We start from the raw sequence: 23966 nt of genomic DNA on the forward strand, positions 1-23966 counted from the left end.
CATTAACATCATCAGAAAACGAAAGATCTGTGATACTCTAAGCCTTTAAAAGAACAAAAATTTGAATAAGTTGTTCATAAAAACAGTCATGGCTGGCAGATGGAGATGAAGGGAGGCATGCAAGTTATCGTAGCTTGTGGAAGTCATGGTTGTCGTCGGTTAATCAAGCAGAGTGGAACAACCTGGATCATGGCTGGCAGGGATCACAGTTCTCCTCAGCAGGATGTGCAGGTGAAGAGGAGCTAGATCAGGTGGGCTGGGTCTCAGGGAGGAGACACCCTATTTGAGATGGAGGAGAAGAAAAAAACAAGAGAGAATGAGAGCATTTTGTGAGGAATGAGTTGCATGCTTAACTGAGGGCAGTACGGGACCCCCACACGCATAACTGAAAAACTGAAAAAAGGAAGGGGGGGGGGGGTTTGTCAGAGGGTTGACCAGGCACAAGTGCTTTGAATATCACCACAGCAGTAACATACGAAAAGAAGTGTGCATATTATCACAAGTCTCTGCAGTGTTGCTTTGCAATCATTTTTCCAACCACTAACCCCCATCTTTTCTTTTTTTCCCTCTGTATGTGTATTTTTGTGAGTGTGTGTGTGTGCGCGCATGTGTGTGTGTATGTGTGTGTGTGTGTGTATGTGTGTGTGTGTGTGTGTGCGTGCGTATATGTGTGTGTGTGCGCGTGTGTGTATGTGTGTGTGCTATGAGAGAGCGAGAGGCATGGTCAGCAGGTGAAGTTCAGCATTCACGTCATCAGCCCTCACACAAGGACACCTGTTAGCCTCTTACTGATAAGACCTGCAACACTCACTGACAGTGCTACAGCACTGGACAGGCAAGTGGCCAGAATGAGGTAGGTAGAGGGAGAGAGAGAGAGAGGGAGATGGGGAGAGGTGTAGAATGAGTGAATGAAGTAGAAAGAGAGAGCCAAAAAAACGGTCTTTACCCTTCCATATGACAACTTTTCCTCAGTGCATAGTCCAAAAAAATTCAGACTGGATATTTTACATCATAGCATATACTTACACTCTTCTTCTTCTACTTCTTCTTCATACAATGCTTTTCCACTCTTCATTTGACTGGGCAGGAAATTCTTTGCACTTTGAAGCCCCTGAGAATAAGCATGAATGAAAACCATGTGTGAGTACTTTTATTCACATACATTAGCTGGATTCACTAGAACACACTAAAGCACCACTTCATTACTTGGATACACTAGAACACACTAAAGCATCAGTTCGTAGAAAACCATGACTCAAAACTGTCTCGGGCTCATTTAATGGAAACCATTACAATATCTGAACAGAGTGAGTCATAAGCCCGACCAGCAATCAGCATGTTCTTACAGTTCTGTGAGTTTGACTGGAGTCTAAGTGAAGGTCAACAGAGACAGAGAGAGAGGTTGAAGGTCACCCTCACTGAATTTTTAGAATTGTTCACATGTCACAACATGAGAAATCAATTTCTCTCCATTACACCTGTTCTGTAATTCTGAGAGTGTAGCCTTGATTGTGACAGTCGAATGTTCTCGACAAATGTTCTCTGCTAAAAGAAAAAAAAAGACAATAATAAACAGCATCTCCAAACATTTGATATTTAGAAATAGTCCTTCCAGATCATAGTTGTTCTTGAAGTATTGGACATTACATTAAGATGTGCAGTGATAACTGAAAACAGTGGTTAACTCTAAAGCACATCTGATCACCATGGAAACCGGATGCGGCGACATAATAATGATTAACACACACATTGCAGTTTGGCTGCATTTCCTGTCACCCTGAGGTTCTCAAAACATTTTCATCCATCAGCTGGTCTAGATCAGTCGATATGCTTTTGTGAGAGATTAGATCTTACAGCTTGTGTCCGCTGAGGGAGATTTCCAGATGCTGTTTGTTAGTGGGTTTTTTTTTATGCATTTAAACAATTGTCCTTTCAACCCTGTTCATATATCCAGCTGACACACATGCTTAAAGGAGTAATAGTCTGAAAAGATGCTAATGGGACAATACAGTGCATCAATTCATGATGGTGACACCTATTTTTTCATACCAGAAAAAAAGAGAAAAAAAAGAAAAGAAAGGAAAAATTCAAAAACAAGCAGCAGATCCGCTGGCGTTGCTCAGAACCTTGATGTGAACCATAGCGTTGTTCCTTGGCAGATTGTTAAGTTTATTCTGATGCACTGGTCTGTACTGTGCATGCATACACTATAAAGCATTAGATCAAACAAAGCTGTGTACTGGCCATTGTGGCAGAGTAGAAAGCAATCTGTCTGTGAGGGTGGGAAACACAGCTGGAACTGGAACTGAGGAAATGTTGTGTTGTTAAAATGCATTATTAACACTGGATACAAAGACTTTGAATGATTCTCACAAGTTACACAACAAAAGCAGGGGTGTATGTCCTCAGTTACCTTGATCATTTTTTTTACCGCTCTTTCTGATCCTTCTTTTTAAAATACAATAAGCAAAGGTGTATTTTCATCCCGTGTTGTCAAATGTCAGGCTTGGGATTACTAACATGGCACTAACTAGGAAAACAATTCCTGTTTTTAGTGCAGAATGAGTGGACTGTATTTGCAAGCTCCTGCTGAAAACAAAAACAAAAAAACACAAAAAAACATGAAAGCTTTGGGTTTGAGAAAGAAGATTTTTAATTACTATTGAACAAGCTTTGAAGCCTCTGCCAGAATGAGGCTACATGCTGTGGTGTATCAGCATGTGTATGTGTGTGTGTATGTGCACACACGTGTGTGCATGTGTGCGTGCGTGTGTGTGTGTGTACAGTGGGGCTGTACATGTGCTGTATAAGAGACTAGTGTATAACATTTCATTATTCACCCATTGGAGGCTTGATTGACACTGTATGAGTTCTGTATGAGAATTAAAACTAAGCTTGATTAGATCAAGAGTTTCACATTTTCTTATTCAGTGTCAATACTCCAGGGTGAGATGTCGTTAAAGTACAGAGATCCCTGACAGTCCAAAAACTAAATGATATATATACATTATATATTATACATCGCATGTTTAATACATGCCTGTAATATAAAAATGGTCTTTGAGTATGCTGTTTATGCAGAGTGAATAATGAGAGTGTGCAATAGGGGCGCCTGTGTGTGTAAGATAAATGAAAAAAAAAGTAACATAATAAGTCTATATGAGTGTGAGTTATCCCAACCCACTGCATCTATATTCTGTTGATTACAATGAGCCAAATCAGTCTGGAATATGCATCTCGGGGTATAGCATCAGCCTTTCAACTGGTGATTTATCTATTTATTATTCTAAAGCTACAAAACATCATCCATTGGCAAAGCAATCATGTTTTAAACTTGCATTTATAATGATTTTTTGACATGTAATCACGCACAGTGAATTCTTTGCATAAGAGGAATTTCTCATGTACCTAAGGGGCAAATAACAGAGATGAATCACATGTAAGCAAAACCAAACCATGTAAGGGAAGGGAACCAAACCAACCAGAAAAGTACATCTGATTACATTACATGATAGCTGCAGACTTCAACACAGCACAAGACATGGGCTCTTGGTGAGTTTTGCATTAATGTTCACTGGATCAGTTCAAACTTCAATGCCATTGTCATTATTCATTAGATTTGCCCTTCCTACATACTGCAGCTGGTACTTTATGTAAAGACAGGGTATAAATAAAATCTCTTGCACCCTCTCAGATGCCCAGTTTGCTTCTTGTGACTTGTACCTCAGCACTTGACTTGCTTATCTGGCAGAGTGACAGCTGTCCTTTTGGAAATCGTGGGTGGGGAGGGGTTGACTTTATCTACCACGCTTTTCTCATGGTCACATTGCACAGTTCTATCCAAGCAGCAGCAATCTGCAGGATTCCTTTGGAATGCACCCCTAACCTCACTACTCTCTCTCGCGCCCGCACACACACACACACACACACACGCACGCGCACACACACGTCCGCACGTGCACACACACTCACACACACACACACACACACACACACACACACACACACACACACACACACCACACACACACACACACACACACACACACACACACACCACACACACACACACACACACACACACACACACACACAAACACACACACACTGAAGTAGACTCAGGTGTGAGAGAAAGCATATTTTTAGGCAAGTAACTATCAGCTGTTCTCTGTTGTTATTAAGTCCTGTGGTTTGCAGTGTTCAAAGGGGCAGTTGAAAATGTCAAGTGAAATTTGACACACAGGCAAACAATGCCTGGCCTCTGTCAGGGAACTCAACATGATGCCATTCTTAGATTTTTTCTTTTTTTTGTTTGTTTTTTTGAAGGGCAAATTGTCTTTATGGCTGTATTAAGCAACTCTTGTGTTTCCCTGATGATAGAATCTTTTCTTTAAGTTATGGTCCGTTTCGGTTGAAAAGCCACAAACAATAACGAATACCTTGGACAACCTCAGGGGACTTTGTTCGGAAGCAGAAACATCTTTGAGGCAAAACAGACATCTTCAAAGGGCAAAACCAGAAAATCTTTGATGTATTCCTTAAATTTAGTTTTGGTCAACAGAATAGTCTACAAGTGACTGTAATTGGATTTATATTTTCTGTGTGGGAGTAATATCCTGTTTTTGAAAATGCAGTTTTTCTTGATGCTGCATTTATGATAAATGAAAGATGGCTGAATGAATTTACAGAGCAAACATGAAACTAATTCTTTGTGGGTAGAGCAGGAATTCGTTGATGTAAACTATCCAAGCCAGTTGGGCCTTGATGAGTTTTGAGTGTAGAGCCTCTATCTCTGACATTATGGAGTAGAACATACCCCATAATTGAGATCTTGGAGAGATTGATGCCAAATAGACTTGACATTTCCTGTTTGGCTTTTGAGGTTACTTTTCTGAGTCACTAAGTGTGGAAGACAGGATGTAGATGTTTATTTGCTCAGAAGTGCCATGTTCTGTTACGCATGGAGCCTTTCGTACTATGACGTCTCAGTTGCCTTTTAGACTGTTAATACATGGTGAGCGTTCATTAACACGGCTGACAGAGTGTCCTCTCTGACGGAGGACGTGTCACTGGAACAGACTGTAAAAGGAGCTCCTTGAAGCTTTGGCGTAATTGCCATGATATCACCCTGTTCCCTTTACCTGCTTTTTTTTTGTTGTTGTTTTATTCCAACTTTGGGAGTTTCCTGCCTTCTAACAAGGTGTAGGACAGAACCAGAGTGTAACATGACCAAAGTGGCTCAGACTCGTCAGTAACTCTTATTACACTTGACGTTAAAAGGACAGAGCATGTCCATTATTTCAACCTGCTGAGTTACACCTTCCTGACTTCACAGGTGTTGTCAGAGCTGTCTGACCCACTCATTTGGTATCCATGCCTGGATGACACCCTATGAGACTGATGGAGAAAACGGTGTGGCGATGTCACCACTCAGGGAGAAAATCAAAGCAATCAAATGCAAATCGAAGTCAAGACTTTCTTTAAGTAATAATAATAATAACAATAATAACAATAATAACAATAATAATAACAATAATAATTGTTATTGTTGTTGTTCTTGTTCATTTTAATCACTATTAAAATTATATGTATCCCCCTATACATGATTAGTATTATATTTAAAATAAATAATATTGTAATGAAATGTTAATGGTAGGATTTGAAAATGCTCCACAGTGTTTTATTGTCATTAACTCTGTGCTGTCTTAAAGTACAATGATGCTATACTGGTCTAAGTCATTTTCTACTCTGACAGGTTTGCACGATAATGAAAAAATAATTAAAGGAGTTCTGATTGACCCAGTTCTAATTTCCTGAGGTGATACACAAATTTGCAATTAGTGGCTGCAAGCCTGACCTCTAAGTCCTGTCTTGTCTTGTCTGTTCTTTTCTTTTTTCTTTTTTTTTTGTAAAGAAGCATGACTTGGCCTTTTGTTTCAGGTCTGGAAACAGTAACATTAAGGGCAGTTTTCAAAGGAGAGTTCACATTTTGTCTTTGAGCCCTCTGGATCAGAGTGAAAGACCAGACAGAGCAAAGGAATGCATACAGCGACCTTGGAGCAAGTACAAAGACTTATTAAAGCAAAGCCACTGAATTTGTGTTAAACCTTTACATTTCATAAAGCACCTGTCTATTAGTTTAATCAGCACATATCTCCATCTTTCTCTGTCTTTTCACCTTTCAGCTCAAATGCCAATCCTGCCTTAATATTTTTTAGATACCCTCCTTCACAAACGGCCTTGAGAGCAGAGTTGAATTAAATCCTATCTTGTAAACGGGTTTCTTATCTGTCAGGCTGTCCTTCGCTTGCCCTATAAAACCCAGAGCCTGGCTTTGCCACTTTGCCATCTCTGTGACTGAGAGAATGCTGCCCGCAGTTGTCAAGCTGTGCTGTGGGATCTCATACCCACATTTAAGAAGCATGTCAGGTAAACCAAGCTATTGAAAATTTCATCTGTGAATCAAAAATCCTTTTTGCTTGTTTATCACATGGCTCATTTGCAACTGAACTGATTATCTAGTTATAAAGCAGGTGGATAGTTTGCACAGAAGTGGAATCAGTATGTGACTGGAGTTGTATACATTTTTTTTTTTTTGTAGCTTTTGTCCAGTAAGTGAACAAAAATGTGTGAGTTCATTAACATTCACTATCTTTGTGCTGGGTCTTTTGCAGGGCTACAGCGCACAGCCATAGCAGCTCTTGGCCAAGAGCTAGCACACATGCAGAGGGGTGGATGGTTTCCTCTGTCTGAATGGACGAGTCACATGAGATGGCCACTAGGGAGAGACAGCAGCGGTAAGTCTGTGTTTACACACAGGTCCTCCACTACCCTCTGTTTGCTGCCTCGAAATATCTTTCAGACAGGTGAAAGCACAAGGATAAGATTTGTCTTCCAAGCATTGTAATAGGTCTGACATGACCTCCAATGCACTTTACAGCTTGTTCTCATCCTTTGTGTTTCTGCAGACGCTGGACGAGGTGACCTTAGACCCATTCATCTGAGGGAGGAGGAGCTGTCCTACGTGAGGCAGGGCCAGGATTCTCTGAAGACAGCTCTGGAAATCGTGGAGGACAAAGATGGATGGAAAATTGAAATCTCTGAGGTTATTTTCTGTCTTTTGTTGACACGCAAGATGGATTTCTCAGGTTTAGTGTACACACCAGATGTACCTTCACTGCAGATTAGAGCTGTCGTTGGAGCATCGATGGAACGTGTTGAGAATACGTCTCGCTCTTCTTCACAGGCCAATGGAGATCTCATCTACAGTAAGGGGTTACCAGGGGCTCGAAAGGTCTTCCGACTGGAGGCTATATTGGACGCCACACCAGAGGAGCTTTATGAAATCTTGTTTGTGAAAGTGGAGGAGATGCATCAGTGGAACCCCAACATCAGTCAAATTAAGGTAAGTGATCCAACACTCTCATCTGAGCAGAGCTGACCTTCCTAATCCTGAGCCACACTTATCTCCATCAATTATAAATAGATGACTTCCTCTGCCATCCTTTACTCATCACTTGCTTTCTCCAGTCGCAAAAGAGTGCCTACCCGTGTGTGACATTTTCAAAAACACTGCCGTATTGATCTGGTCATTACAGTGTGGGTAATAACTCAGGCCTGAATGACTTTTGTTTTCTCTTCAAGGTTCTGAAACATGTGGGGACTGAAACCGTGGTTACGCACGAAATCTCGGCAGAGACGGCAGGAAACCTGATCGGACAGAGAGACTTCCTCAGCGTCAGGCACTCATGCAAACGCGACTCGTGTATTTATTTAGGAGGGGCTGCCACTCAGCTTGAGTCCCTTCCTCCACAACAAGGATTTGTAAGGTCAGATTCTGCACAGATTTACTTTCCCCTGTGAATACAAAGCAAACACTGAGCAAAAACACTCAGCCAACACCGCGTTATGAAGCCAAGCCCTCTGCTTCTCTGTGGCTGGTCTTTGGCTATTGTTTAATGGATGCGGTGTGAAGTGTGAAATGAGTGGTCATAATTTATGGTGTGTTTGTTCTCCTCAGAGCACAAGACGGGCCAACCTGCATTATTCTTCAGTCTCTCTCAGATAAAGAGAACTCAGGGAAGACTCATTTCACATGGCTCCTGAACATGGATGTCAAGGTACATTACAATCAGCATTCACCATTTCCTCCTTAGAAACACTGCACAACATATTAAACAACAACACAGAATTTACATAAATACCCAAAGTATGTACCAAGAGACCATATTGTTTAAATACTTTTGAATTAGCATCACAGGCTAAAGGCCAAAGAAGATATCTGAAGAGATTTCTGAATCTGAAAAGATTTGAATGCAATATTGGAAATAACTGAGCAAATTTCTGTTCAGTCTTCAAGTGTATATGTACATATCTATCTATCTATCTATCTATCTGGAGAGTGATTATATATATATATATATATATAAATATATATATAGATGAGAGAGAGAGAGAGAGCGAGAGAGTTAACATGGTATATAAAACATCACACCATTAACTTCATGAAGTATTTATACATTACTGTAGGAGGAAAACTGACATGGAGTGTGTCTTGAGCAGGAACATTTCTCAAGTGTTTTATTTCACCTGAATGAGAATGTGAAGTAGATTTTCCATATAGATCCATATAGATTCAGCTCCCGTCTCCTCCAACTCCACTGTGTGCTGCATGTCAGTCTAAGATTATGCATGGCTTGTGTGTTCTTTTGTGCTAATAGGAGGTTCCTATTCATCCACAGGGTTGGCTGCCTAGGTCCATTGTCAATCAGGCGTTGCCAAGGGCACAGGTGGAATTCACCAGGCACCTACGGATGCGTCTCACAGCAGGGCCAGCCCAAGGTGGAGAGAGATGAACCAGCCAGGCTCTGCCACACTGGGCTGAGGGATTTGGTGTGAGAGGGGAAAGAGAGAGAGATAGATACCGCCTGCCAACTCTAAGAGGCATACATCGGCAGGCTCTGTCCTTTACTGGAAAAAACGCCAATGGCAAAGAGCTGTTCTACTGCAGCGGCAAGCTGTGAAATGACTCTCACAAGTGCCATGTGACAGCTGAGACATTAGCAAGAGACCTTTAATGGTGCGAGTGTAAGAGTGACACTCGTTATAGGAACAAATGCCATGCAACACTAACCTCACTAATTATCCATCTTATTTGTGTGCTGGTGGGCACGACCACCCTTGACTGGTACAGCCTGAGTAAAGTCACATACTTGAAGTTCAATGTAGTTGTAGTTGTTTGTTCACAATATGCTGTAACCCAAACTGACTTACAGACCTGCTGAGTACTGAAGATGGTGAACAAGTATCTGGCAGCAATAAATTTCTAAAAACCTAACATTGGCTCACATAAGTATGCATGCACAAACACACAACACCTTGAAATCTCTGTTGTAATACCATTATATTTAACTTGTGTCAGATGCCCCTATTAGCTGTGTATTTACAAAAACAACTATCTGTGTCTGTATGGTGCAACTTCTGTCCAGGTGTACTCATGTCTTATGTAAAATGACTAAATGACAACTGACCATGAATACTTGCATGCAATGCAATAACATGCATTCCCACACTGCTGACAGTACATTAGTGCAGTTCAAACGTCACTACAGAGGTACCACTCATTTATTTCATACCCCTTTGAGCTGAAAAAGGCAGCGCATGCTGGTCTTTCCTTATGGCAACAGACCCGAGTGCTTCTCTAACTTGTGTTCTCCATCATACACTATTGTATATTCCCACCAGTTGAGGTTCCATGACAAAGTTTGTGAGGTGACAACTAAAATTATTCCATGAGAGAGAGAGAGTGAGAGAATCTTAAAAGTACTGTGTGTATAAGACAATATCAATGCTTATGAATTTGAAGGCTTTGTGTGTGTGTGCGCGTGTGTGAAACTTCTCATAAAACCTGCTGTTTTCAACGAGGCATTTATTTTCCTTCATAACTTCAGTCTTAAAGTGCTTTACTCCTCCAGAGAGTGAAGAGGAGGTAAATTATGCCCTAGTCATGCCTATGTTTTTCTAAAAATCCAACAGCATCACAAGTGCCCCAGACACACACAGAGCTGGTAACGCATGTCCATTAGGTTTGACAGGAGGCTGCTGATGTAGCATCAGTCATCTAGTTCCTATTTCACAGACTGGCACTGTCCACAAAGATGAAGGAGTGGGTGGGAGGGAAAAAAAAAACACATTTCCATTTTTTTTAAAAACATGTATATGTATATATACATGTACTTCATCTTCCTACAACTTAAAAATGTAATAAATATTAACATTTAAAGCTCTCAATTTCACACACACACACACACACATATATATATATATATATATATATATATATATATGTATATATATATATATATATATATGTATGTATATACTAGAACTATACAATACACAGTGACGGTTAAAAGAGCCAAAGAGGAGGAATGACACGATGTTGCACTGACAGCGTAGGTACACCCAATTCTGCAATGCACTACAGCATTCTCTGTATTTTCTCCCAATAATTTTTTTTACATTACTCAGATGTATGTTAATTGTCCTCAAACTACTGAAATTTACACTATGTACAATGCTGTTTGAAAAATATATCAGTTAAAAAAATATCATAACATGTTTTTCTTTTACCATTTAAAGCGTATATGTTCCACAAAAGCAATGTGCATGCATTTAAGGTGGCATTTTTCATTTTGTTTTCTACCAAAATGCCAACACATCGGTGTTTGTTCTTTAAGAACAATCTGAGGGAAGTGGATGCTTGGGAAGTACATCAATGACGACAGCACCCAGGAGGCCTCTGTACCTACATACATACAGCTATGTTCATAGCCACATATACGTGATACAGCTACACCAATTGCAACATACAACTCATACAGTTAGCTATGTAAATAGCCACATACAAGTCATATGGCTTCTGGAACAGCTACACACAACTAATATAACTATATAAATAGCTACAGAGACGTGACATAGCTACACCGACAGCTATATACAAATCATATAGCTATATAAATAGTTACATACAAGTGACATAGCTACATAAATAGCCACATACAATTTACATAGCTATGTAGATAGCTGAATAAAGTTTAAATAGCTACAAATGCTGCCACATACAAGGGACATAGCTATGTACAAGCTAGAGACAAGTTACATGGCTAGATAAACATCTACTCACAAGTTTTGTAGCCATTAAATAGTGACACACAAGTGATATCTCCATATAAATAGCTACATACAAGTTCCATAGCCAAATAAATAGCCATAAACAGGACATAGCTACATAAATAGCTAAATACAAGTTACCTTGCAGCAGATGTAGCTATATACAGGAAACTTAACTACAAATGGACATGAGTCACAGAGCTGTATACATAGCTACACACAAACAACATGGCTACATACATAGCTATTCATGAAAAACAGTGAAATGCAAGTTGTAATTAAATACAGAGTAACATGTTATGCAGCTATATAAAAAGCTACAACTTACATAGTTACTTACATAGCAACAACTTAAATAGCTACATATATAGCCATATATACTGAATCACATGACTGCGGGTGAGCAGAGATTTCACTTAGAAAGCACCACTGCTTAATTTATCGAAGATTTTTCTGGCCAAACATGATCACAACGTAGTAGTTCTGATGCACTTTGAAGACAAATGGATCAAAATGTAAATAGTAATGATGCAGTCAATGCATTTCAACATGCCATCGTAATTTACAGCACCTTTTAATTCTGTTTTTTTTTTCCTTCCATTTATCACAAAGCAGAGAATTCTGGGAAATGCAGTGCAAATGCAAAGCAGTAACTCTGCTAAGTGTTTTGCATTTGTATTCTGAGGTAACCATTACTGGTCTATAAGTCCACTGGCATGGAGTGTTTGGAAAAGTCCAAGAGGTGATCCATTAGATGTCACTGACAGTCAACTGCACAGCACAGTTTCACAGGAACGCTCCCCGACGTGCAGAGCTGTTCAACACAAATGCCTCCCCTGTTCATGTCACCACAGGCAAGGTCCTGAGTCTAGAGTCCCTCTCTACTCCTGAGGCATCCCTTCTTGACCTAGCCGTGGACGGCAAGCCTAAAGTGCTGTTACGGGGACGAACACTTGTCAGCTCCCCACTGGAGTCCAGCAGAGGCTGATGTAAGCTAGTATTCGTCCCCAGAGGTAGGGATGGTCCAGAACGCGACACTCCAATTTTGCTGGTGGAGGGGTCACCCGCTGAGGTGGCCTTGGGGTTAGTCTCCTCCAGAGTGGAGATCGTAGCGGGCTTAGAGCTTATGGCAGCCGCTGTAAGCCCCTGCACAGTCGAACGAGGTTTCCTGACACTAGCTTTGGTGGTATGGGATGGAATTGGCGTAGTTGGCCGGGTGGAACTTTCCGGTGCAGGAGATGGGCTGGTCTGACTCAAAAGGCTGTAATCAGGCAGGTCAGATGCAGAGATGTATAGGCTTGGCGTTACAGTGGAGAAACTCATTTTCTTGTTGCATGACTCACAGCATAGCTTATTGTAGCCTGGAATGGAGCAGTAGCGTGCTAACACTTCCATCTGGCAGAATATAGATTTGTCTCCCAGACACGGCTCATCTGCAAGGGCGAGGAGAGATACAGACAAAATAATCAGGGAGAGGAAAGAACAAAGGACACATCTCCATCATGTTGTCCACGACAAGGACACACTGAGTTGTTACAGAGGTATATTGAAATTTAAAGGTCATGTTTAAAAATCTGATGTCTCATTCACCCTGCTGCTTTCAAGATGAAATGAGAAAATCAAACAAGCAAACAAAACGACCAAATCATTCAAACAAAAAGTCATGTGTGCCCACTTTTTATGAAGACAGAAATTCCTGGATTTGATAAAAGCTTTTATATACTGAAATTCTATTTTCAATTTATTTGTAATACCTACTAAAAACATATTATGATAATTTGATATTTTCCTTTCAGTGTGAGATGCAGGATATCAGCAGCAGGTGATACATGAAAGAACTCGTAATATCCCCCCAAAAAAGAAAGAATAGAATGTATGCAAATCCATGAGCACGGATATTTTTTTTCTAATAGATTCATTTCACGTTCTTCCTAATGAAGGTCTTTTCATAGGTAATCAGATTCCATTTGTGATTCAGTGACCATTTCTGGATGCTGGGCTTTTATCATGAAGTAAATTTCAAAAATAATCTTTCAACCTTAAGGAATGAACACTCTAATTCACACTGAGTTGTTTCTGCATTTCTTTCTACTGTTTACAATTCAGGCCCTGCAAACGACAGCTGCTAATTTTTCACTGCTGAATGTATAGCATGCAGAAAATGGGTTATCTAATTAAAAAATGCCTATCTTTGAGCTTGAAACACAGTAAAGTTCTAACAAACAATAATCAAAAAAATGAACCATACGGTCACGGACATATTCATAAGTGCAGCCATGAATGAATCAATTAGTCAATCTTAAATGGAATACTCTTACGAAATTCTCTTTCCTTAAATCAATCCAATATCCCAATCAGTGACGGCTGGATGTAAAATTAGTGCGATTTGTACCTGGTGTAGTAGGCTGTATGTTCACTGTACTTACTGGATATTTTATTGACAGGGTTTTCACCTATGTCCTCTCCAACCGCTGTGCCATTCTCCAGTAAGGCGGCAGTAGGTGTGGCAAATGACAGCTCCCCTATCAAACACACGAGCACAAACACAGACACACACACGCTGTGTAAACATCTCTGTAAATTGGTAGTTATAGCTAAAAACCACAGAAGGCATCTCCATTGTATCAGGAGGATGTGAAAATGCACAAAATGAAGTCACATTTCACAAAAGACAAACTTGATAGAGTCTTAATAACACAACCAGACTTTAGCAAATCAAATCAATCTTTCACACGATAAAATATTACAACATTTAAACTGAATGCTGGAGAACAGGAACAATTACCAGAAATGTTTAACATAATGTATTCCCAGACTTCATTAGGGAACACGTAACTTATCTCTTGATATGAAATGGGAATACCAGACATTGTTTCTGGGAACTGGCTTAAGTGGCCTGACATAAATTTATCTTAAAACTTGCCATTGCCTAGTGGCCAAACACACAATCATGTCTCTGCCTTAAAAATCCTCTCTGTTCAGTTGTTTAGCTGTTAATTTAGTTGAATTTCTTCCATTAAGTTACAAAACAACTCTCTGTTCAACCCCTTTCAGAAATTTCCAGAAAGATTAGGATGGACTGTTTGCTTTAATAGGCCCAGCACAGCCAGACCATCTGAGGTCACATCCTGTAAACACAGGAAGACTGTCCTCTTCACCATGTGTCCCAACTTGACATCTTAAAGTAAAAGAGACTCTCATAAAAAAAACAAAAAAAACACAGGCTATCTGGCCATCCATCTTGCTGAAACCATAACATTTTCAGAACCTATAATCTTTCATCTGAGGAGCACTGAATTAATCTGTCCCCTGAATATGTCTGTCTTTCTGACAAGACTATAGCAGAGGTGTACAAAAAGATGTGGCCAGCCCGTAAAACTCCTATATCCCCAATTACAGCTCCAAATAGAGACCCCTGTTTCTGATTACTCTCATATATCATCTAAGGCAGCTCAGCAGGTCCCCACAAGTCATGACAGTAGCAGTGGGAAAACAGCGAGAGAGGCAGTAATCTCCCAAACAGCCGCAGGAAACGCTCACAGAGAACTGTAATAGGTGTTCCCTTTTTTACTTGTATGTACCTGGACACGGGGTCAGTTTGCAGACTTGGACTGTTTCGGGTTTGTCTCCCTCACACTGGCTGGGACTGTTGTCCGGAGCTCTGCAGACCACCTGTCTCTGCTGAATGCCCTCTCCACAGGTCACTGAGCACTGTGTGAGAGAATAAGATAGTGAGGAAAGTCAAGTACACGGAACAGGGCAGCCTGTACCAGAACAGAATGAACACTGCATTGTAACTGCGTGAAAAACCTTTTACTGCCAGTACACACAATCTGGAACTACCAGCATCTTGTCTATGTTTAACAGTAATGAATTTGTACCATTAGAAAAGCCCCTAGGGATTAATTTTGGGATTTTTATCATTCGTCTGGTGATCTCTCTCTCTCTTTCTCTCTGCTGTTGGCAGTTTAATTCTCCTCCTGTTGATTGATTTAACCTGCATGAGCACTGAGTGCATGTCTATTTGTCTGTAATAACAGTGCCTAAGCAGTGAAATGGAGAGAGAATACCCATCACTCAATTTCCGCTGATATGCAACTACTCAACTGTCCTCATGGTTTTTGGGTGGCCCCTTAATATTCTTTATTATCCTTTTTTTTTCCCTATTTTTTTTTCTTTTGTCTTTAAGGCAGAGTAAGATGCAGCCCTCAAAGGCTTTTCTTTGAAATTGATTCTCTTTTTTTACGGATTTGAATTAACTTGGGTGTTTGTTGTTGTTGCTGTTATTTTGTTTTGTTTTTGTTTTTTTACTGGTCTTCAAGTTTTGCTAACTTATTTTTGTGTTTGCTCGATTTATTTATTTCATTTTATTGATCGTACAAACACTAGAGACTTGTCTTAGTAATTTTCTGCAGTGACATTTTATTCACCACAACAGAGCTAACAGAGTTACTACTGAGCAGTAAGAAGAATTAGACAAATTTAGATCAGTAATGGCAACAAAATTAATCAACTGGAGCTGAGCTATTTGTGGTTTCTTAGAGCACCATAATAGTTAATATGCCATACGATAGTGAATAACAGAACAAAGAGGACAATGGGTCTATGGCCTTGGTGAACGTAGCAAACCACTAACACAGGCCTCAATACTGCTCAAACACTCCATAATGCTGTGCAATACTATAGATTAATACTAATTATTACTAATTAATACTATGACTAATCTATGACAGTATAATCGATGTCATTTTTATACTTCCTAAAATGTGCCGCTTATACCCATTTGGTTTATCAGGCCAAGTTAAAGTATTTGTTGGTTGTCAGACACTATAGAAGCACATCTACAGCGTAATGTGGACAGTGCTAATGGTTAGGGGGAAATGGGAGAGCACAGCAGACCTCTACAAAAAAAGGTCAAAAAGGACAAAATTTCCAGTCAAGGGTAATTAGCTTGGTTTTAGTTTGTGGATTTGTGTTTATCCTTCGGTCCAGATGAGTAATATGTGTTTTTGCCGCAGAAATAAATGACATGTACAGAGTAGATACATGACATCATGTTGCTATTTATTTACCCATTACCTTATTTGGATTGGTTCTGTTTTAGGGACATGGACAGTGGCTGACCTTTCCATAGAGGCAGTGTGTCACTATGCTTTCGTGGGATGGCGTGGCTAAAATGTGCCCTGACAGGTCATCTATGTGGTAATGAACAGATGGGTGGCATTTAGCTCATAAAGCTGGCACCAGAGTCAGTATAATTTCATTCCTTTCATTTTTGTACAGGTGGCGGATCACGTCCCATGAAATTATGCTTGATGTCGAGGGCGGTCTCTGTGACATTTCAATGAAATCCGTATAAAAAAGTCCATAATAAATGCAAACATGAAGAAAATCTCTCAAAAGAATTTGTTAGTGTTAATTAGCAATTAAGTCTTCTTTGCAAATGGAAGGACTGAAACCTGATGAATGGTGGCAACATTTTGTAACGTAATAACGTGATTTCTGAGTAACAATGTAATTATTTTGTAATAAATAAGTGATAATCTCTATTATTTGTAATTATCACAGGGTAACAAGCTTAAAGAGTTTAAAACCATAGCTGACAGTATGATCAATGATACAACACATGCATATAATAATACATAAAGACGAAAGTATCCCAGCACACTGCAGCAATGCGTAATTATGAAAGTAGCTGTTGGAGGTGATGAACCACCAATAAGAATTTTATATCCAGTTATTTTGACCAGTTTGGCAGTTAATTCTGAATTAGGGCACACAATGTTATCAGCATACTGTCAGACTGTGACTGAGTAAGTAGACAAACTGATATTTGTTACATGAAACATATGGCTACAACAAAATGAAGCTCTGTGGTATGTAAATTAAATGTAATGTGTTTGTTTAATTTTGAATAAACAAATGGGAAGCAGTCTTTGTTTGCTCAGTCAATTACATGTGTCTAATTCATGCCCAAAAACATTTCTGTGCTCTTTTATGTGGTTTCGTCTGCTACATAATTAGACCACAATCTGCCACGGTCAGTAATAGCATCTCAGGGGAGAACCTGTTTCTACATGGGACTGTTGGAGGAATATAGTCCCTAAGGGATCTGACTCCACTGTTTCTTAATTTTTTTCCTCTGCTTTCTGTCAATAGACCTCATGGCTTTATTGCTGAAACAGGTCTCATGATTCACTGCTGCATGTTTAAACTAGGCATTCTTGGGGAAAAAGGTCTTGACACTGACATGTCATGGGTCATGAGAGATATGAAATTGCTGTTTCGTGGTGATCTTGGCTTAAGGGTAAGCAGTTTTTAAGCTAGGAAAGAGGCTCAGTTAATGGTTAAGAGAACTGAACTCTAGTGTGTGTACATGCACATGTGTGTATGTATGTATGGTGTCACATATACCTTGTATGTCAATCTTTAGTTTGTGTTCCACCTGAATATGTGTGTGTTTCTGTCTAAGCATGTGTATGAGTATATATGTGTATGTGAGCCTGTGTGCACATATATGTGTATGTGTATTTGTGTGAGTGCATGTACATGTGCATGTATGTGGAACTGTGTGCCTGTGCATGTGTGTGGGCATGTACGTGTGCGTGTATGTATTTATGTGTGTATGTGTATAAGTGTGTGAGGAAGTGTGTGTGTGAGAGTGTGTGTGTGTGTGTGTGTAGTGACGTTTGTCCACCCGTCCTCTGTACCTGTGACCAGGCTCCTGCCCTCCACTGTGCTGGGCAGACTGTGTAGTTGCAGGCTCTGCGGACCTCTGGCCGTTCCTCAGTGCAGTATTTGGTGTGTACGGGGCGGTTGGTGCCATTCTGCAGGGGCTGCATGCACTGCACCACACGTGACTGATACCCCAGCTTCCCACAACTCTTACTGCATGGTCCCCACTCCTCCACCACCCACCTGAGGCAGAGTACACACACACACACAAAAAACACAGACACAGAGACGCACACAGTCTTTTAGACTCACAATCTCTTGCAAGAACTGTTAAGAATGTTATGTTTTAAAAGGTATCAATCATGTAAACACACGACAGTGAAAGCACAGTAATCTATACAGGTGAGATGAGACAAGAGCTTACATGGGCTGGCTGCAGTCATTCACATTACAGCGTTTTCGTATAGGTTTGGGCTTTTTCGTGATGTCACAGAAATTTCTGTGGACGAGGCGACTGTCACTTTTTCTTCTGCATCCATATTTGGTATACTGCACACCTGAAAGACAGTACCAACACCTGATGGTGTTACTCCACTGAGGGAACACATGCATCAGTCTGTCGTCACTCCGGTACAGACTTACTGTTTCTGATCTACACACACACACACAACAATTTCCATTACTCTAGCACTGCACACACACACACACACACAGACACTCCCTTCGTTACCACACATACAGACACACACACACTCACCTCCTCCGCATGGTTTGGAACACTGAGACCAGCTCTTGAGTGCCCACTCATAGGTATCCAGTTCAGCCAACAGGACATTGTTATTGGTAATAATGGGCACCAAGTCTTCATGAATAATGTACTTATAGGTCAAGCTGATCTTCGTGTCCTCCTCCTGAGGGATGACCTACTCAGAACAACATAGGCTGTCAATCAAATACCACCTCAATCAGATAGAACTATTCATAAAAATCCAGAGGTGGGGGGAGGGGGGGTCAATAGATATATTGTTCTCTTTTCAGTCCAAACAGGAAGCAGACGCTCTTACCAGGACAACGATGCCTTCATGAAGGGGGCCAATCGTTTTCAGGGATTCTTTGTCATTTTCATGGGAGTACTCCCATTCAAGACCACTCTCAATGAAGGTTTTGGACTTGGCTTCTTCTCCTTTGGGGTTCAGGATAAAACTACCAGTGACTTGATTCTTAACAGCTGTGGGTACAGAAATAAGCCCTCAGATATGAGCATGTCTGGTTTTGCACATATCTCAGAGAAAAAAAAATCCTGGCCTTCATTGTCATTTTCACGTTTCATTTTCTTAACCGTGTTTCAATGTCTCATTGGTACCCGTTAGGGAACGAGAAGCACCGGTCTTATTCACAGCAGACCGATATCAGTATGACAAATACATGGCTGGATTTGTAATGAGAATGACTTACATAGATGGATTTATAATGAGACTGACTTAAATACGTGGATGGATTTGTAATGAGAATGACTTAATGATCTCCAATATCATTTCCAATCCAGACATGGCAGTACAGGGTCTTCCTCACTTTTTGTACCAATGTCTCTCAGTCATTATAATTTTCTGATTGCTTAAATGCAGTTAATTGTTCCGTCAAATATGAACTAACTGATCTAACTGAGATTTACTAATGTACTCGTACGTACATCCTTACTCTTGACAAAGAGATTTTAGGTTCCTAGTACTTGGACAACACTGTACGGTGTTTCCACGGTTTATCTTTTCTCCATCAGTCTTCTCATACATACAGTACTACTACATTAATTGCATAGTTAAAAAAAAAAAATAATAATAATAATAATTATCTTGTCTTTTCTAACAGAGGCAGTCTCATAAACTCACTAGTCTATGGCTGTGAAGTTTCTACAAAAAAAAACTTTTTCAATAACACAATCTAGTTTAGTGATGAAATAAATTCTCTCTCTATTTCCGCCAGGGTTGAGACCTCAGTTATAGACCAGGAGGTCTTAGCGGGGAATGCACCAATATGAATAGTGTTGCAGGTCATGAAACTTTCACAAAATATGTTGGCATGCGAGTAAGCATCTATCCTAGCATCTGTCTGCCTTGCACTCTGTGGATGCATCATAAGAAACTCTTAGAGGTATCAGGGGAGCACTGCGCCCAGGTTCTGCTGAATTTCTTGCTCTCTTTCTCTTCCTCACACACACATGCATGCACACACACACACACACTCACACTCCTATGCATCAAGGTTCCAGACTTACACCATCTTATTTATCACAGGTCATTAAATATTTATAGCACAAGTTACATTGATTTTTCAGTAAGAGTTTGGTGTTACATATTGGACATGTACCTTAATCGCATCAGAGTTAAAAAAAAAAAACAAAACACAGCGAAAACTGAAAAGTTCTTCTGCAGTAAATTTAAATAACTATAAATTATTGCTGATTGTGTAATTGTTGTGCCCATACCAATACACTGGTATTAAAAAAGAGTCTCCACACAATGCTTGGGGATGGTTCTGGGACATTTCTGAATTAGGTTAGTGTGGAGCTCTGCTATATATTCCTCATGGAAATGCTCATCCTACCTCTCCAACTCAATGCATCTCCGTAACATTCAAAGATCCACATTGCTGTCAAGGTCTGGGAGGAAGCCTTACTCCCTTATGTAATTATCAGGTAAGGTGTTGAATAAGAACGCTTCCCTTTTTGATCTGGTCATCCTTCACTCTATGTACAACTGTTCCCACTGTGACCGTCCTGACTACACAGCTGCAGAAAGTCTTTTGTCTGTATGTCCCAGTATCTCCTGGTCTCTATGGTTACCATCATGCAAACCCCTGATACCATTTGCACTAGTGTTGCGCGGTAAACCAGTAGTGAAAAAGTACCGCGGTACTACACTGTTGAAAACGGTACAAATCCAGCATTTTGAAAAAATCGATACTTTCATTATGCGAAAGGCTATTTGATCTGGATAATAGGAATCCATCTCTTTCAGCACAGCGCTGACACCGGTGACGTTGTGCTAATGGTGTCTTTGACAGTGCAGGAAACAACCCTGACTGAGTTTGTAATATGAGCTGCAGCAAGCGTGAAGTGAGTCGAGAGCAATGGTGAAGACCACTTTTTCGTTTTGGTCAGAGACTAGTCTTGAAGAGATGGCAGCAGCTTCAGCAACACCTGAACTCACTGACAAAGAGGGGGCCCGAAGTGGAATATGGAGATATTTCGGCTTTGAAGTGGCCAAATAGAGACGAACCCTTAAACACAGCAGCACCGCTGTACAAGCGGTTTTAAAGTGTGCCTCGAAAAGGGAGGCAACACATCAAACCTGGCCAAACATCTAAGATTAAGATAAAGTTAAATAAAATTAAGATGAAGCTCAATGGCTGAGTTGACAATAGTTTTCTTGACCGACTGAAATGTTTTTCTGACTGAAAACATTGTCCAGGTTTGAAATAAAGCACAATAATGACATTTGAAAGTGTCTCCCCTTTTTTAGGTAAAGTATCGAAAAGTATCGAAATTCATGTCTTGGTATCAATATCAAAACAAAAATTTTGGTATCGTGACAATGCTAGTTTTCTCTTTGTAATAATGCACAGAACGGCAAGTGGCTGAAACCCATCTAACCGGCCTGGTCTGGAGGACACCAGGGTCTGGAGGTGAGGTTACTGGCATGAATCAGGCTCTGTGCACGCGGATTAAGGTGATCTGATAAACGTGTATGTTAATCATCCGTCAGACACTGACTCACCAATTACGTGTGGGGACGTCTCATTCTCCTCGATGACGATGTGGCGTGCGCCAGCCGGGATATCGAACATTTTCAGCATGCCTGGAGAAACAAAGAGACAGGGCCATGGTGTGGATTAAAAATACATACATAAATAAATAAATAAATAAATGAAAGAAAATGCAAGCAGCAGAAGTACGAGAGAAACCATCAGCGGCTTTGCACATCCTGATGCACAACGCTCTCTCTCTTTTTTTTTCCTCCCCCCCCCTCATTATATGTTCTGCTTTTTTATTCCAGACCACTGTCATACACCCTCCTAGAAGGAAACCAAAAACTGGAAGTGAAAATACAACAAAACCTTGCTCATTTTCCAGTTTACCATAATCCCTCGTCATATATGCATTCCTTCCTACCCTACGATCCCAATTCTAATCGTCCATAAAGAACGGAGGACCACAGTAATCAAGTCTCTCTGTGGCAGACATGAGTGTGTATGTGAGAGATAAGGTATCTGTGGTAAGCAGGAGGTAAAAAGCGTGGCGGTCCAGTCTGCATATTGATTACCTGTCTTTTTAGGAGTCTTGGTGAGTGTCAGTTTGACGGTGCGACAGTGGGAGTTGTCCCCCCCGCACACGCCACACTTGTCCTCCTGCTTGTAAGATCCAACCTCCTTATCACAGCCGACATGCTGAGAGAGGAAGAGAGGGGAGAGTGATGAGCAACTTCTTGTCTGTCTTGAACAAATGAGACACTCTCTGAAGGATGAGTCAAACTCATGGAAATGATGAAAAAGGCTCGTTTGGAACTTTTTCATGGCGATGCTGGCTTACAGAGTTCTACATGTGTCTGATGTGCGTTTGATACATGTGTGTATTATATGTGTTTGATACATGTGTGTTGTTGTAATAGGCTATAGCAGGTTGTGTTGGTGTAATATCTGTTTGATACATGTGTGTTATATATGATTGATACATGTGTGTATTAGATGTGTTTGATACATATGTGTTGTTGTAATGGGTTAAAGCAGGTTGTGTTGGTGCAGATGTGGGGCTTACTAGACATTCTCCTCTGGCACACACACTGAAAGGGTCAGTGTAGCTGCATCGAGTCCCATCATGCATCACTTGGTTCATGAAAACCACCTCCCCTGTCTCTTTAGACCGACAACTCAGCTCACACTTATGGGCCTCTGTAAGACACGCAAACACACACACACACACACACACACGCGCACACGCGCGCACACACGCGCGCACACACGCGCACACACGCACACACACGCGCACACACACACACACACACACACACATACAGACACACTAATTTTATCTGGGGGGAAAAAAGGTGTTTGCAGTCTTCAGCCAATCAGAGCTCAGGGTGGCTGGTTAATAAGACATACAATGCTATTGGGGATGGTTATGAAACCAGTCCTACAACAGTTTATATGAGATATCAATGTCAATCATATATGTGCACAGGCTGCTTACGACGCAGTCAAGACAGAGTCTACAAGTGTACTGAGCACTTCTTCAATACATCTCAGTCATGGGACACATTCAAAACCAATGCCCTCGCTTTCTCTCTCTGTCTCTCTCGCTCCCCCTATTCTCTTTGCTTTGCCAAGGACACAGTGTGCCTCAGTGCGGCTAAGTGCCTGTTCTCAGTTGATTATAACGACTCTACGGGGGCCAATTACAGGCCAGTGATCCTGAATATTCTGCATTCTGTTTTCAGCATTCCGCTCAGCCTGAGCCAAGCCGACTTTTCACTTCACTGCGTCTGAGATGCCACTGTACTGTGTGTATGCTGAGAGTTCCACAAGAGAACAGCACGGGAAATGCTTTACAGACAGCTACAATGAAGAGGAAGCCTTTGTGGTCACAGGACTGCAGAGAAACAAAATGCATGATTTTGGGAAATCGCAATCAGTTAATCCCTGAAAAGTAAATGTTTCTCAGGACTTTGAGGACAATTCAGCCTTAGTCATCTTTAATGAAACGCACCAGAACTCAGCTAGCACGAATGGGAAAGAAAAGAAAAAAAGACTGGATAAGTATATACTGCGTACATAGAAATAAACGTTACTGCATTGCATAATTCTGTTAAAGAGATGGTAGCTAAAAACAGAGATGACCATCACTGAAATGACCATAGCATAGGGCTGACAGCCATGTGCACACATTTTCACGTACGCATGTCTTGGCCAGATTTGCTGCTCCTGAAACGAAGCCATGAACTCAAACTGACAGATAAAAGAAACTGGCTGGCATATGGGCACATCAGCATTTGACATTTAAGGTTTAGTATTTTTTAATAATCAGTTTATTTTACATTTCTACATTCTTTTACTAGTGTTGCCCAGTT

General features: G+C 40.7%; 2 protein-coding genes across 2 annotated transcripts in view; one reads left to right on the plus strand and one right to left on the minus strand.

Annotated features, from left to right (window-relative positions):
* The first annotated feature begins 6365 nt into the window (after positions 1-6365).
* Positions 6366-8855, plus strand: star2 (steroidogenic acute regulatory protein 2). Its single transcript, XM_030774866.1, has 7 exons — positions 6366-6429; positions 6675-6797; positions 6969-7105; positions 7247-7405; positions 7645-7829; positions 8021-8120; positions 8742-8855. Exons 1-7 carry the CDS (start codon positions 6366-6368, stop codon positions 8853-8855), a joined length of 882 nt encoding a protein of 293 aa, XP_030630726.1.
* A 3157-nt stretch (positions 8856-12012) lies between these two features.
* adamts14 (ADAM metallopeptidase with thrombospondin type 1 motif, 14) overlaps positions 12013-23966 on the minus strand; it is a 48731-nt gene continuing 36777 nt past the window's right edge. Inside the window, exons 13-22 of the mRNA XM_030774867.1 lie at positions 22658-22791; positions 22167-22290; positions 21621-21701; positions 18912-19075; positions 18605-18770; positions 18272-18404; positions 17883-18090; positions 14754-14883; positions 13599-13694; positions 12013-12605 (exon numbers count right to left, since the gene is read on the minus strand). Coding sequence (XP_030630727.1) covers positions 12013-12605; positions 13599-13694; positions 14754-14883; positions 17883-18090; positions 18272-18404; positions 18605-18770; positions 18912-19075; positions 21621-21701; positions 22167-22290; positions 22658-22791 — 1829 coding nt within the window. The remainder of the gene's footprint in view (positions 12606-13598; positions 13695-14753; positions 14884-17882; positions 18091-18271; positions 18405-18604; positions 18771-18911; positions 19076-21620; positions 21702-22166; positions 22291-22657; positions 22792-23966) is intronic.

Source organism: Chanos chanos, chromosome 5 (assembly GCF_902362185.1).
Source record: "Chanos chanos chromosome 5, fChaCha1.1, whole genome shotgun sequence".
Classification (NCBI taxonomy): Eukaryota; Metazoa; Chordata; class Actinopteri; order Gonorynchiformes; family Chanidae; genus Chanos; species Chanos chanos.

Excerpts from the sequence above, each read along its gene's own strand:
- star2 (XM_030774866.1), top strand. The coding sequence starts at position 6,366 with ATGCTGCCCGCAGTTGTCAAGCTGTGCTGTGGGATCTCATACCCACAT. Across the intron at positions 7,106-7,246 it reads GGAAAATTGAAATCTCTGAG|GCCAATGGAGATCTCATCTA; the intron begins GTTATTTTCTGT and ends TCTTCTTCACAG. Across the intron at positions 7,830-8,020 it reads CCACAACAAGGATTTGTAAG|AGCACAAGACGGGCCAACCT; the intron begins GTCAGATTCTGC and ends TGTTCTCCTCAG.